At 51.8% G+C, this 14,110-nt stretch overlaps 5 protein-coding genes across 5 annotated transcripts; all 5 read left to right on the forward strand.

Moving 5' to 3' along the window:
* Positions 1-1,725: 1,725 nt before the first annotated feature.
* Positions 1,726-2,150, forward strand: LOC138674993 (histone H2A type 1-like). The gene has a single exon (XM_069762892.1). It carries the CDS (start codon positions 1,764-1,766, stop codon positions 2,148-2,150), a length of 387 nt encoding a protein of 128 aa, XP_069618993.1. The 5' UTR covers positions 1,726-1,763.
* A 4,820-nt stretch (positions 2,151-6,970) lies between these two features.
* LOC138674985 (histone H1B-like) lies at positions 6,971-7,714 on the forward strand. The gene has a single exon (XM_069762883.1). The coding sequence runs from the start codon at positions 7,014-7,016 to the stop codon at positions 7,659-7,661; it is 648 nt and encodes a 215-aa protein (XP_069618984.1). The 5' UTR covers positions 6,971-7,013; the 3' UTR covers positions 7,662-7,714.
* A 1,587-nt stretch (positions 7,715-9,301) lies between these two features.
* On the forward strand, positions 9,302-9,762 carry LOC138674989 (histone H3). The gene has a single exon (XM_069762889.1). The coding sequence runs from the start codon at positions 9,302-9,304 to the stop codon at positions 9,710-9,712; it is 411 nt and encodes a 136-aa protein (XP_069618990.1). The 3' UTR covers positions 9,713-9,762.
* Positions 9,763-10,732: 970 nt separating this feature from the next.
* On the forward strand, positions 10,733-11,091 carry LOC138675001 (histone H4). Its single transcript, XM_069762902.1, has one exon. It carries the CDS (start codon positions 10,740-10,742, stop codon positions 11,049-11,051), a length of 312 nt encoding a protein of 103 aa, XP_069619003.1. The 5' UTR covers positions 10,733-10,739; the 3' UTR covers positions 11,052-11,091.
* Positions 11,092-13,006: 1,915 nt separating this feature from the next.
* LOC138674995 (histone H2B 1.2-like) lies at positions 13,007-13,384 on the forward strand. The gene has a single exon (XM_069762895.1). The coding sequence runs from the start codon at positions 13,007-13,009 to the stop codon at positions 13,382-13,384; it is 378 nt and encodes a 125-aa protein (XP_069618996.1).
* Positions 13,385-14,110: the final 726 nt, after the last annotated feature.

A 14,110-nucleotide genomic window follows, 5' to 3' on the forward strand; every position in this document is an offset into this window, starting at 1 on the left:
TGACGTCATTACATTTAGAAGCGCAGGAAATTCACCCCCCCCCCCAACCGTCCTGAGTTCAGCCAATCAGCAGAGGGAGGGAGGAGCTAATGTTGCCAATGGTAATACGTTTACAGTTCCCGCTTTTTTCCGTCCTTTGTCTTCATATAACACGTGGTCCCAGGACGGATATCGGATTCTGCTTGTGTTTTGCGAGAGTGTTAGAGGGGAGGCCACAGAGCAGGAGGTTGCAGTAGTCCCGGCGGGAGATGATGAGGTCATGGACTAGGGGTTTTGCAGATTCTTGGTTTAGGAATGTACGGATCCGTGAAATATTGAGTTGAAGGCAGTGGGAAGTGAGAAGGGCTTGGATATGTGGTTTGAAGGGAAGATCAGTGTCAAGGATTACCCCGAGACAGCGGGCTTGTGGGACTGGGGAGAGTGGGCAGCCATTTACTGTCATGGATAGGATCGTTGGGGGAAAGAATGAATTCTGTTTTGTTCACTTGTAGAAGCTCCGAGAATGAGGAGGGGAATAACGAATCATGGGAGAAATATCCCAATATAATGGCAGGATAGGATCCTCTAGCAGCAGGTGTAATAATGTATAAGGAATGTCATAGATCTCATAGGGTTAATATGAGGTGAGATAAAACCACCGCAGTGCAGAGATCTCCGATCACAATGACTGTAAGATCCCCGAGCACTGGTGCCTCCATCACAGCACAAATGCGGTCTCTTCATATTGATCTATAAAATAAATATAACACGGATTTCCAGGGGAGCGGGCTGTACAGTAATATTCTCCTGATCAGATCCGTGTGGGGTGAATAGGGCAGCGAATATTCCCAGGGAATGTGGCGTATGAGGCAGCTGGCTAGACGGACGCCCTGTGCACCGGGTACGGAGACTCCTGTGTGATGACCTCGTCCTGGACACTAATGTTTCGGATGGATGGCGCCTCTGAAGGTTGTTATAACCTCCCAGGATGTAATAATGGCGGCCGATCGCCGTGTTTGGGGGCAGACAGCTGGGAGGACCCGGTATTATCCAGCAGAGGGGCCGGTAATATCCGACGGACAAAGACCAGAAATTGAGCGGGAAATTCAAAACCACCAACGGATCTGTAATCAGCCAATGAGCGAGAGAGATCCGCAGGCGCCGACCAATCCCAGATACAGGAATATCCGCCTCCATTAACTCCTCAGTGTCCGTGTGTGCTGATCCCCCACTACACACTCGCTGTACAGAAGCGGCGACTTCCCCACCCGGGACCGGCAGCGTCACATCAGGCTCCGGGCAGAACATAGGATCAGCGCGGACACCGCAGGGAATCAGCACCGGATAATAAGCGGTGAGTGCGGAGCCTCCGCCTGTGCAGATGGAGGGAGGAGAAGCGCTGACAGGGATTAACCCCTCACCCGCCAGACTGTCAGTGCAATTTATGGCTGATAGAAGACACAAGTCCAACAAGTGCAAACTACAAATGAAGAGAATATTTCTGCATTTCCTTCTGCTCCAGGACAAATATCTGTTTTCACCCCTTATCTAGTCTGTTCAAAACAAACGTTTTCTATTGGGTGAGAAACTCATTTGAGCAAGGAGCATAATAAGCTCCGCCCTCTGCAGCTCATTGGTGGTTCCTCAAGACTCTTCCCCATTGGCAGCTTCAGATCCGTCCAACCACAGGAGAGGAGGCGGAGCAGCGGACTATATAAAGAGACACAGCGCAGTCTCTTCTCCACACGATTTTCTGGCTTTAGTTATCTGACGTTATCGCCATCATGTCTGGACGCGGCAAACAAGGAGGGAAGTTCCGTGCTAAGGCGAAGACCCGCTCATCCCGGGCAGGACTGCAGTTCCCGGTCGGCCGTGTGCACAGACTTCTCCGTAAGGGCAACTACGCTGAGAGAGTCGGCGCCGGCGCTCCGGTCTATCTGGCCGCTGTGCTGGAGTATCTGACCGCGGAGATCCTGGAATTAGCCGGCAATGCCGCCCGGGACAACAAGAAGACCCGCATCATCCCCCGACACCTGCAGCTGGCGGTGCGCAATGACGAGGAGCTGAACCGGCTGCTGGGTGGGGTGACCATCGCCCAGGGGGGCGTGCTGCCCAACATCCAGGCCGTGCTGCTGCCTAAGAAGACCGAGAGCAGCAAGAAGAGCAAGTGAGCGCTGCCGCCGATCTCTACAAAACCAAAGGCTCTTCTCAGAGCCCCCCACACCGTCACCACAAGAGCCGGCGCCGCCTATCTCAGGGTCCTCACATGAGGCTGATGGTTCATACACCATTGCCGCCACCAGTTCATATGTTGGTGCACATATCCTCAGAATAACAGGAGATGAAAGGGTCAATCCCACATGGAGTCTCAGATCCTCAGTGTCGTCTGCAGAGCTCGCAGGAAATGTCCCCTCATTACTGTCTGATGCTCCGCAGTGAGGTCTACATGTAGTTAGTGTTGGGGGGACGGCGGCCGCTATCAGTGACCGGTAACAATCCTCCGGGGATTATGAGCGGGGAATTCAAATTCCCCAACGGATTCTGTGATCAGACAATGAGCGAGAAACCTCGGTAACGCTCAGCCTTCAGTGACGTACATAGACGTCTTTTCTCTCACGTTTAACTCCTTACTTGCCGTTTTCCAGCTGATCTTTTCTTTACCAGAGTATCCACAGATGCGGCAGCTTCACCCCCAGGCCCCGGCAGCGCTGTGTCCCCTATACACTGCACACAATATATACACTGTGTATATACATCTACAGGACAGGAGTTGTAGGGAACAGAAGCAACACCGGTGTCCCCCCATATACTGCACACACTGGATATATAAATACATGACACATCTACCCGGCTGTCACACATTGAAGACACCACCGCAGCTGTCAGACATTGAAGACACCACCGCACTGCACCCAGTAGGGCACTGTAGGAAAAGAAACAGGTTGGATTCACTACCCCCCCCCCCCCCCCCCCATTAGGTGGCTTTGATGTTCTGCAGCAGTGACCGGGGAGTCTCGTGTACATAATCGCTGTTTTTCGGCAGGGGACGTTTTATGTTATCCAAATCCATCTTCTTTATGTCTCCAGGGGTCCATTCTGCTGGGCGCTCCTGCCGGTCCCAATTATTATTAAACTTCCATAACATATCATCCCGCACCATAGCGGAGACACTTGAGGGAAGATAGAGGCGGATTATCACCACTTCTGTCTTCTCCTTTGCTACAGCTCGAAGTATCGGCAATGCTGATGAGTACACTGGGCCCAGCGATCACTTGGCTGGATATGGAAACGTGGAGAGGAAAAACGAGGATGATGAAAGGGATTACAGCAGCACCGCACGTGCAGATGGCGGCGCCTAGAAAATCTCGTACATCAGCCTCATTCTGGAGAGGTGCACTGCAGACATGAAGGATTGATCATCTCTCCCTGAGAGAGAGACTGACGAAGAGAGAGAAAGAAAGGAAGGGAGAAAGATTTACAGAAAGAAAGGAGAGAGCGAAAGAATGAAAGAGAGGAGAAAAATAGAGAGAGAGACTGCTCTATATACTGTACACACTGTTCTATATACTGTACACTGCTCTATATACTGTACACTGCTCTATATACTGTACACACTGCTGTATATACTGTACACTGCTCTATATACTGTACACACTGCTCTATATACTGTACACACTGTTCTATATACTGTACACTGCTCTATATACTGTACACTGCTCTATATACTGTACACACTGCTGTATATACTGTACACTGCTCTATATACTGTACACTGCTCTATATACTGTACACACTGCTCTATATACTGTACACTGCTCTATATACTGTACACTGCTCTATATACTGTACACACTGCTCTATATACTGTACACTGCTCTATATACTGTACATTCTGCTGTATATACTGTACACACTGCTCTATATACTGTACACTGCTCTATATACTGTACACTGCTCTATATACTGTACACTCTGCTCTATATACTGTACACACTGCTGTATATACTGTACATTCTGCTGTATATACTGTACACACTGCTCTATATACTGTACACTGCTCTATATACTGTACACTGCTCTATATACTGTACACTCTGCTCTATATACTGTACACACTGCTCTATATACTGTACATTCTGCTGTATATACTGTACACACTGCTCTATATACTGTACACTGCTCTATATACTGTACACTGCTCTATATACTGTACACACTGCTGTATATACTGTACACAGTGCTCTATATACTGTACACTGCTCTATATACTGTACACACTGCTGTATATACTGTACACTCTGCTGTATATACTATACATTCTGCTCTATATACTGTACATTCTGCTGTATATACTGTACACACTGCTCTATATACTGTACACTGCTCTATATACTGTACACTCTGCTCTATATACTGTACACACTGCTCTATATACTGTACATTCTGCTGTATATACTGTACACACTGCTCTATATACTGTACACTGCTCTATATACTGTACACTGCTCTATATACTGTACACACTGCTGTATATACTGTACACACTGCTCTATATACTATACACTGCTCTATATACTGTACACACTGCTGTATATACTGTACACTCTGCTGTATATACTATACATTCTGCTCTATATACTGTACATTCTGCTGTATATACTGTACACACTGCTCTATATACTGTACACTGCTCTATATACTGTACACTGCTCTATATACTGTACACTCTGCTCTATATACTGTACACACTGCTGTATATACTGTACACACTGCTGTATATACTGTACACTGCTCTATATACTGTACACTCTGCTCTATATACTGTACACGCTGCTCTATATACTGTACACACTGCTCTATATACTGTACACTGCTCTATATACTGTACACTGCTCTATATACTGTACACACTGCTGTATATACTGTACACTCTGCTGTATATACTGTACACTCTGCTCTATATACTGTACATTCTGCTGTATATACTGTACACACTGCTGTATATACTGTACACTCTGCTCTACATACTGTACACTCTGCTCTATATACTGTACACACTGCTGTATATACTGTACACACTGCTGTATATACTGTACACTGCTCTATATACTGTACACACTGCTGTATATACTGTACACACTGCTGTATATACTGTACACACTGCTTTATATACTATACACTCTGCTCTATATACTGTACACTCTGCTGTATATACTGTACACACTGCTGTATACTGTACACACTGCTGTATATACTGTACACTCTGCTGTATATACTGTACACTCTGCTCTATATACTGTACACTGCTCTATATACTGTACACACTGCTGTATATACTGTACCCTCTGCTGTATATACTGTACACACTGCTGTATATACTGTACACTCTGCTCTATATACTGTACACTGCTCTATATACTGTACACTCTGCTGTATATACTGTACATTCTGCTGTATATACTGTACACACTGCTCTATATACTGTACACTCTGCTGTATATACTGTACACACTGCTGTATACTGTACACACTGCTGTATATACTGTACACTCTGCTGTATATACTGTACACTCTGCTCTATATACTGTACACTGCTCTATATACTGTACACACTGCTGTATATACTGTACACTCTGCTGTATATACTGTACACACTGCTGTATATACTGTACACTCTGCTCTATATACTGTACACTGCTCTATATACTGTACACTCTGCTGTATATACTGTACATTCTGCTGTATATACTGTACACACTGCTCTATATACTGTACACTCTGCTGTATATACTGTACACTGCTGTATATACTGTACACACTGCTCTATATACTGTACATTCTGCTGTATATACTGTACACTGCTGTATATACTGTACACTCTGCTGTATATACTGTACACTGCTCTATATACTGCACACTCTGCTGTATATACTGTACACTGCTGTATATACTGTACACTGCTGTATATACTGTACACTCTGCTGTATATACTGTACACTGCTGTATATACTGCACACTCTGCTGTATATACTGTACCCTCTCCTCTATTATCAGTGACACTTATTACACTGCTGATCTGGGCTGTACAGATGTGATGTTGTGCACTATATATAGTATACAGCTGTTCTCTGTGTAGACGCTGGACTTTGTGTCTCCGCTTTTCTCCCAATATTCCCCTTTTGCACAATAGTGGGGGTCACATAAATCCATTATTATTTCAGTTTTCTCCCCGGAGATGTTCATGTGTTTGGTTGGGGAGTCGCCCGGTGCTGCTGTCGCCTTATTATCAGAGCTCTTCCCTCCATCACAGCCCGCAGCGGTCACAGCTTCACACTGGGTAAGACTCGATATCAGGCAGGTGATTGCAATCAGCCCCCGATGTGGATCATCCACTGATGTGGAACACGTGTCCCCCAATACTCTGCACATACGGGGTACAGTGATATCACAGGTCAGGGACGGGGCAGTCAGCGGAGGCCGTCGCCTGTGTTACCCTTCTGGGCTCTCAGCAGCTCCAGCTCGTCCCCACATCGTACAATCAGCTTCCTGTACGATAGACATTGGAGTAAAGATCCCTGTGATAGTGACAAGAGCCGGGGACAGGAGGAACGAGCTCCCGCAGCAGATTTATCTCCCCGGTACACAGTGATGTGCAGATCGGGAGGACGGCGGCGATGATTCCGGGATTTCCTCTCCGCGATTTCTCGGCTTTTCTACTAGTGACGGCTACAAATGGCCGGTGGAGATGTTGGAGAAGGAGAAGCGATGGAGGAATCGCGCTCTGCTGTCCGGTGTTAGCCGGTAAAGGGCTTTTATCCCGGGCAGGGAAGCACAAGGGGAGAGCGGAGCTTCACCCGGACTCAGCTGGGAGGAGGCGGGGCCTGTGTCCAGTGTCAGCCAATAGATGCTCAGGACGGTGCAGCTCAGCAGCCAATCAGTGCGCAGTAAGCCTGTACATATAACAGGCGCCTCCAGCTCCGGCCTCAGTGTTTTCCTTCCATTCAGGAAATATTTTCGTTTTGTTTCCGCAGCACATGATGGCAGAGACCGCGCCAGCCGCCGCTCCCCCTCCCGCAGAACCGGCCGCCAAATCCAAGAAGCAGCCGAAGAAATCCGCCGCCAAGAAAAGCAATAAACCCTCCGGCCCCAGCGTCTCCGAGCTGATCGTGAAAGCCGTGTCCGCCTCCAAAGAGCGCAGCGGGGTGTCCCTGGCCGCCCTGAAGAAGGCTCTGTCTGCCGGAGGGTACGATGTGGAGAAGAACAACAGCCGCCTGAAGCTGGCCGTCCGGGGTCTGGTCACCAAGGGCGCCCTCCTCCAGGTGAAGGGCAGCGGCGCCTCCGGCTCATTCAGGCTGAACAAGAAGCAGGAGACCAAGGACAAAGTGGCCAAGAAGAAGCCGGCGGCTGCGGCCAAACCCAAGAAACCCGCTGCTGCCAAGAAAGCCGCCAAATCTCCGAAGAAGCCCAAGAAGGCTCCGACCGCGGCCAAGAAGAGCCCGAAAAAGGCCAAGAAGCCCGCAGCAGCTGCGGCCAAAAAAGCCAAGAGCCCCAAGAAGCCGAAGGCCGCTCCCAAGCCCAAGAAGGTGAGGAAGAGTCCGGCTAAGAAGGCGGCGAAACCCAAAGCTGCCAAGAGTCCGGCTAAGAAGGCGGCTAAAGCCAAGAAGCCCGCGGCTAAGAAATAAGAGGAGCCGCCCTGTCCTCATACCACAAAGGCTCTTATCAGAGCCACCACCTCCTCCCCGCAGAGCTGTATGATCAGTGCCACCACCTCCTCCCCGCAGAGCTGTATGATCAGAGCCACCACCTCCTCCCCGCAGAGCTGTATGATCAGAGCCACCTCCTCCTCCCAGCAGAGCTGTATGATCAGAGCCACCACCTCCTCCCCGCAGAGCTATATGATCAGTGCCACCACCTCCTCCCAGCAGAGCTGTATGATCAGAGCCACCACCTCCTCCCCGCAGAGCTATATGATCAGTGCCACCACCTCCTCCCCGCAGAGCTATATGATCAGAGCCACCACCTCCTCCCCGCAGAGCTGTATGATCAGAGCCACCACCTCCTCCCCGCAGAGCTGTATGATCAGTGCCACCACCTCCTCCCCGCAGAGCTGTATGATCAGTGCCACCACCTCCTCCCCGCAGAGCTGTATGATCAGTGCCACCACCTCCTCCCAGCAGAGCTGTATGATCAGAGCCACCACCTCCTCCCCGCAGAGCTGTATGATCAGAGCCACCACCTCCTCCCCGCAGAGCTGTATGATCAGTGCCACCACCTCTTCCCCGCAGAGCTGTATGATCAGTGCCACCACCTCCTCCCCCCACAGCTGTATGATCAGAGCCACCACCTCCTCCTCCCCGCAGAGCTGTATGATCAGAGCCACCACCTCCTCCCCGCAGAGCTGTATGATCAGTGCCACCACCTCCTCCCCCCACAGCTGTATGATCAGAGCCACCACCTCCTCCTCCCCGCAGAGCTGTATGATCAGAGCCACCACCTCCTCCCCGCAGAGCTGTATGATCAGTGCCACCACCTCCTCCCCGCAGAGCTGTTTGATCAAAGCCACCACCTCCTCCCTGCAGAGCTGTATGATCAGAGCCACCACCTCTTCCCCGCAGAGCTGTATGATCAGTGCCACCACCTCCTCCCCCCACAGCTGTATGATCAGAGCCACCACCTCCTCCCCGCAGAGCTGTATGATCAGAGCCACCACCTCCTCCCCGCAGAGCTGTATGATCAGTGCCACCACCTCCTCCCCGCAGAGCTGTATGATCAGTGCCACCACCTCCTCCCCGCAGAGCTGTTTGATCAGAGCCACCACCTCCTCCCTGCAGAGCTGTATGATCAGTGCCACCTCCTCCCCGCAGAGCTGTATGATCAGAGCCACCTCCTCCTCCCCGCAGAGCTGTATGATCAGTTCTGGATGCTGGGCGCAGTGTCAGGGTGGGGGGATGGGTGTGATCTGATGATCACTGTACAGCGCTATACACGGGGACAGCGCAGTGACATCAGCTGCTGCAGTTCTCGCGGGTAACAGATGATGTGACCCTATTTGTGTTACAGCAGCGGCAAATGAGTGAACGGAAGAAAGAAGCATCTGGAGGAGGCGGGGTCTGTAGGGGGCGGGATTACTGGGCGGGAGGCGGAACTGCCTCCTTTGACAATGATTGGTCAAACACATCAAGCCCTTATTGGCCTTTTCTTTTCATGAAAGAACCAATAGAGTGCAGGGGGCGTGTCCACCGGAGACCAATGAGGACGCGCACACGGGGATAAATACCCTGCTCCCGCCGCTCCGCTCATCACATCTTTTCTATCCAGAGCTATGGCCAGAACCAAGCAGACCGCCCGGAAATCCACCGGAGGGAAAGCTCCCCGCAAGCAGCTGGCCACTAAGGCCGCCAGGAAGAGCGCTCCCGCCACTGGCGGAGTGAAGAAGCCGCATCGTTACCGCCCGGGGACAGTCGCTCTCCGTGAGATCCGCCGCTACCAGAAGTCCACCGAGCTGCTGATCCGTAAGCTTCCCTTCCAGCGCCTGGTGAGAGAGATCGCCCAGGACTTCAAGACCGATCTGCGCTTCCAGAGCTCGGCGGTGATGGCGCTGCAGGAGGCCAGCGAGGCTTATCTGGTGGGGCTGTTCGAGGACACCAACCTGTGCGCCATCCATGCCAAGAGGGTCACCATCATGCCCAAAGACATCCAGCTGGCCCGCCGGATCCGCGGGGAGAGAGCCTAGATCTGCCGGCACAGACCACAACACAAAGGCTCTTTTCAGAGCCACCAAATCCTCCCACAGACGAGCTGAGTCCTGAACGGTCCGTCTTCTGCGCGTATTCCCTGTATACGGAGCGCAGTGATCCGTTATAGGCGGCGACTGCCGTGTCCGATATTTTAGGTGACGAGCGACATACAGTGATCGCTGCGCACATTCTCTGTTCTCACCCATCGGTGATTGATTGTTTTTTTCCCCCCCATTGTTTCGCGGTAATTTACTGATCCGTTGGTGGATTTGAATTTCCCACTCAGTCGCTTCTCGCGCTCCGGATGATCAGAACCGATCACAATCTGCTGGGTCCTAGTGCCGCCCGCTGTATTGCGGCTTTAAGTTCTGATCGGTGATCTCTGCGCTTATAATCTTATTTCCCCCCAGATCGGTGCTGGCCTCTTCCTCCCCTTTCTACTAAGTATTATTATGTCTTGAGTGAATCTATTGTGCCTGACACTGATCGGAGCAGATCCCTCCTTGTGCCCTGCTATGGGTCGCTACAGGTCACATTTGTGGTGGGAGGATCGTTATGTAATTATCGTATATTTGAGTTTTCCATCTTCTCCGGGGCTGGAGCCGCCCGGGCACTGGTTGCCTGCAGCTCCCTGCGTTGTAGTGACCTGTAATGGCCGCCGAGCACTGAGTGCAGTGACTGCCGGGGATCAGATGAGTCTTGTGCTGATTTAATTCTACTCTCTAACATTTGACAGAAGCTGGAAAATCTCAACAGAAACAACAATGAAGGGAAAACCCCAAGTTACTAACATCGAGATGAGAAGAATAGAGAAGCGGGGAAATAACAGCACAATAAGCGGGAGATTCAAAATCACCAACTGTTCTGTGATCAGCCAATCAGAGAAGAAGGGAGGAGCTAGCTGTTAGAAATCTCGCCCCGGAAATACGTCATCTCTGCGGTTCTCGCTCCGGTCCGCTCACCTTCTATATAAAGGAAGGACTCTGCGCCGGTCAGTCATCGTGTTCTGCTGGCTGCTGGAAGATGTCTGGTCGCGGTAAAGGAGGGAAAGGTCTCGGGAAAGGCGGCGCCAAGCGGCACAGGAAGGTTCTCCGGGATAACATCCAGGGCATCACCAAGCCTGCCATCCGCCGTCTCGCTCGCAGAGGAGGCGTCAAGCGCATCTCCGGCCTCATCTATGAGGAGACTCGCGGCGTCCTGAAAGTCTTCCTGGAGAACGTGATCCGTGACGCCGTCACCTACACGGAGCACGCCAAGAGGAAGACCGTCACCGCCATGGACGTGGTGTACGCGCTGAAGCGCCAGGGCCGCACTCTCTACGGCTTCGGAGGTTAATTGTTCTCTTCTGTCCTCACCCCAAAGGCTCTTATCAGAGCCGCCCACATCTTCTAAGAAAAAGCCGTGACCTCGAATATGAGCCATCAGCGGCTGAAGCAGAAGGGCGTCCGGATATACAGCGGTATATGGGGGCAACTACGGATGGGATATAGACCGAGCTATATACATTCCAGCCCTGGACACTTACTGCTCTATACCGCTATATCCCAGTATGCAGCACTATATGGGGGTACAAAGTGCTGTTTACAAGGACACGTTTCTATATAGAGGTATTTATTTCTACATGGAAGGTTTACAGCTGTATTTGGGGATTACAGGGAATATACAGCGCTATACGGGGGAAATGTCCCTCATTACTGTCTGATACTCCGCTGTAGTTAGCACGTCCCGGAGTATCGGGGGGACGGCGGCCTCTCCCGGAGGACGATCCCGTGTGCGGCGGCTCAGGAGGGCAGGACTCCGCGCTGTAATCTCCACCGACCACTCAGGTCTCAGGTTATTTGGAGAATCATGTTATACCAGATGACTGAGACCCCAGAATATCAGATCTGGGGAGCAAAGGGTTAAATCCAGGCGCCACTGATCCCAGCGACTCGCTGAGAACTGACCCGATCAGTAGTGAAGGCTCCGAGCTGTGGAGGAGCTCAGCCCCGGATCTCACCATCACCCTCCTCAGCGTTCAGCCTTCACCTCTATTGCGCCACCTGCTGTTTGTCCCGTCTCTAGAGACCCGGGCTGCGCAGCCGCAGACACGGCGGGATCACTGGAGCGGACACGGGAGCATGGACGTCGGTCGGTGTCGGGTCGGACGATCCGCTCTTGTATCCTGATCCCTCACTGGATCCCTGATTAGTGGCGCAGGATCCGCAGAACATGGACATAGCGGGAGCCGGTACACGGACTGATCGGTGGCCGCATCATCCTCGCAGGTGATTTGTGGCTTCGGACATTCCCGCTCCGTTACTGACGGTTCTCACCAGTTGTTTCTGGTTGGGGAAATGTCGCAGCGATCAGTCCTGGGCTCTGAACATACAATCTGGTCAGCTGTGAGAGAGGGATCCGGGTGAGGAGCACAGGGGAGAGGCCGAGACCCGATCACTGCACCTCTGCTTCTTGCAATATGCGGCGTCCTCCGATCACATGCGACAGTGAGAAGATCAGTGAGAGAATCGCACCGACCCGATAGCAATAAAGTCACAACCGACAGCAAAGTTATCAGGTAGATCACAGGATCTACTGAGGTAAAAGCTCCTATATGGAAGAATGCAGCACTAAACGGGGGTATACATCACTATACACGGGTAAAAACGGTACATGGGGGATTCCAGCGCTATATGGAGGGTGTGCAGTACAACATGGTGTTTGTAGCGCTATAAGGGGAGTATATAGCACATATGGACGGAGGGTTTACAGCGCTATATGCGATACACAGCATTATGTGTAAGGTATACAGCGCAATATGAGGGTATACATTGCTATATGGGCATACACCGCAGTATACGGGGGTAAGCAGCAGTATATGGGGGTTTACAGTACAATATGAGGGTATACATTGCTATATGGGCATACACCGCAGTATATGGGGGTTTACAGCACAATATGAGGGTATACATTGCTATATGGGCATACACCGCAGTATATGGGGGTTTACAGCACAATATGAGGGTATACATTGCTATATGGGCATACACCGCAGTATACGGGGTAAGCAGCAGTATATGGGGGTTATAGCACAATCTGGGGGCGCGGTCCATGGGGAGGAGATCATTTATGGAATATCCAATGAACTGCCGAGGGCGGAGCTTCTGATGTTGATCACCTGATTTTCTCCCCCAATAGCACGGCGATCTGACGTCAGTGCTCATTTGCATGGGCCGGCTATAAATTCCGCTGCTCTGGGACAATCAGGATCATTTCTATTCTCACTTGTGACAGAACTTTTTGCTTTCATTATGGCCGATCCCAAGTCTGCTCCAGCCCCCAAGAAGGGCTCCAAGAAAGCCGTGACCAAGACCCCGAAGAAGGACGGCAAGAAGCGGAGGAAGAGCAGGAAGGAGAGCTACGCCATCTACGTGTACAAGGTGCTGAAGCAGGTCCACCCCGACACCGGCATCTCCTCCAAGGCCATGGGCATCATGAACTCCTTCGTCAACGACATCTTCGAGCGCATCGCAGGGGAAGCCTCCCGCCTGGCTCACTACAACAAGCGCTCCACCATCACCTCCCGGGAGATCCAGACCGCCGTGCGCCTGCTGCTGCCCGGAGAGCTGGCCAAGCACGCCGTGTCCGAGGGCACCAAGGCCGTCACCAAGTACACCAGCGCCAAGTGATCGCTCCGTGCTCCGCTCCTCACCCCAAAGGCTCTTCTAAGAGCCACCCACACCCTCACTATAAGAGCCCCCCGCACCCTCACTATAAGAGCCCCCCCGCACCCTCACTATAAGAGCCCCCCGCACCCTCACTATAAGAGCCCCCCGCACCCTCACTATAAGAGCCCCCCGCACCCTCACTATAAGAGCCCCCCGCACCCTCACTATAAGAGCCCCCCGCACCCTCACTATAAGAGCCGCCCGCACCCTCACTATAAGAGCCGCCCGCACCCTCACTATAAGAGCCGCCCGCACCCTCACTATAAGAGCCGCCCGCACCCTCACTATAAGAGCCCCCCGCACCCTCACTATAAGAGCCCCCCGCACCCTCACTATAAGAGCCCCCGCACCCTCACTATAAGAGCCGCCCACACCCTCACTATAAGAGCCGCCCACACCCTCACTATAAGAGCCCCCGCACCCTCACTATAAGAGCCCCCCGCACCCTCACTATAAGAGCCCCCGCACCCTCATTATAAGAGCCGCCCACACCCTCACTATAAGAGCCCCCCGCACCCTCACTATAAGAGCCCCCCGCACCCTCACTATAAGAGCCCCCGCACCCTCACTATAAGAGCCCCCCGCACCCTCATTATAAGAGCCCCCCGCACCCTCATTATAAGAGCCCCCCGCACCCTCACTATAAGAGCCCCCCGCACCCTCACTATAAGAGCCCCCCGCACCCTC

Source organism: Ranitomeya imitator, chromosome 4, assembly GCF_032444005.1.
Source record: "Ranitomeya imitator isolate aRanImi1 chromosome 4, aRanImi1.pri, whole genome shotgun sequence".
Taxonomy (NCBI): domain Eukaryota; kingdom Metazoa; phylum Chordata; class Amphibia; order Anura; family Dendrobatidae; genus Ranitomeya; species Ranitomeya imitator.

Excerpts from the sequence above, each read along its gene's own strand:
- LOC138674993 (XM_069762892.1), top strand. The coding sequence starts at position 1,764 with ATGTCTGGACGCGGCAAACAAGGAGGGAAGTTCCGTGCTAAGGCGAAG.
- LOC138674985 (XM_069762883.1), top strand. The coding sequence starts at position 7,014 with ATGATGGCAGAGACCGCGCCAGCCGCCGCTCCCCCTCCCGCAGAACCG.
- LOC138674989 (XM_069762889.1), top strand. The coding sequence starts at position 9,302 with ATGGCCAGAACCAAGCAGACCGCCCGGAAATCCACCGGAGGGAAAGCT.
- LOC138675001 (XM_069762902.1), top strand. The coding sequence starts at position 10,740 with ATGTCTGGTCGCGGTAAAGGAGGGAAAGGTCTCGGGAAAGGCGGCGCC.
- LOC138674995 (XM_069762895.1), top strand. The coding sequence starts at position 13,007 with ATGGCCGATCCCAAGTCTGCTCCAGCCCCCAAGAAGGGCTCCAAGAAA.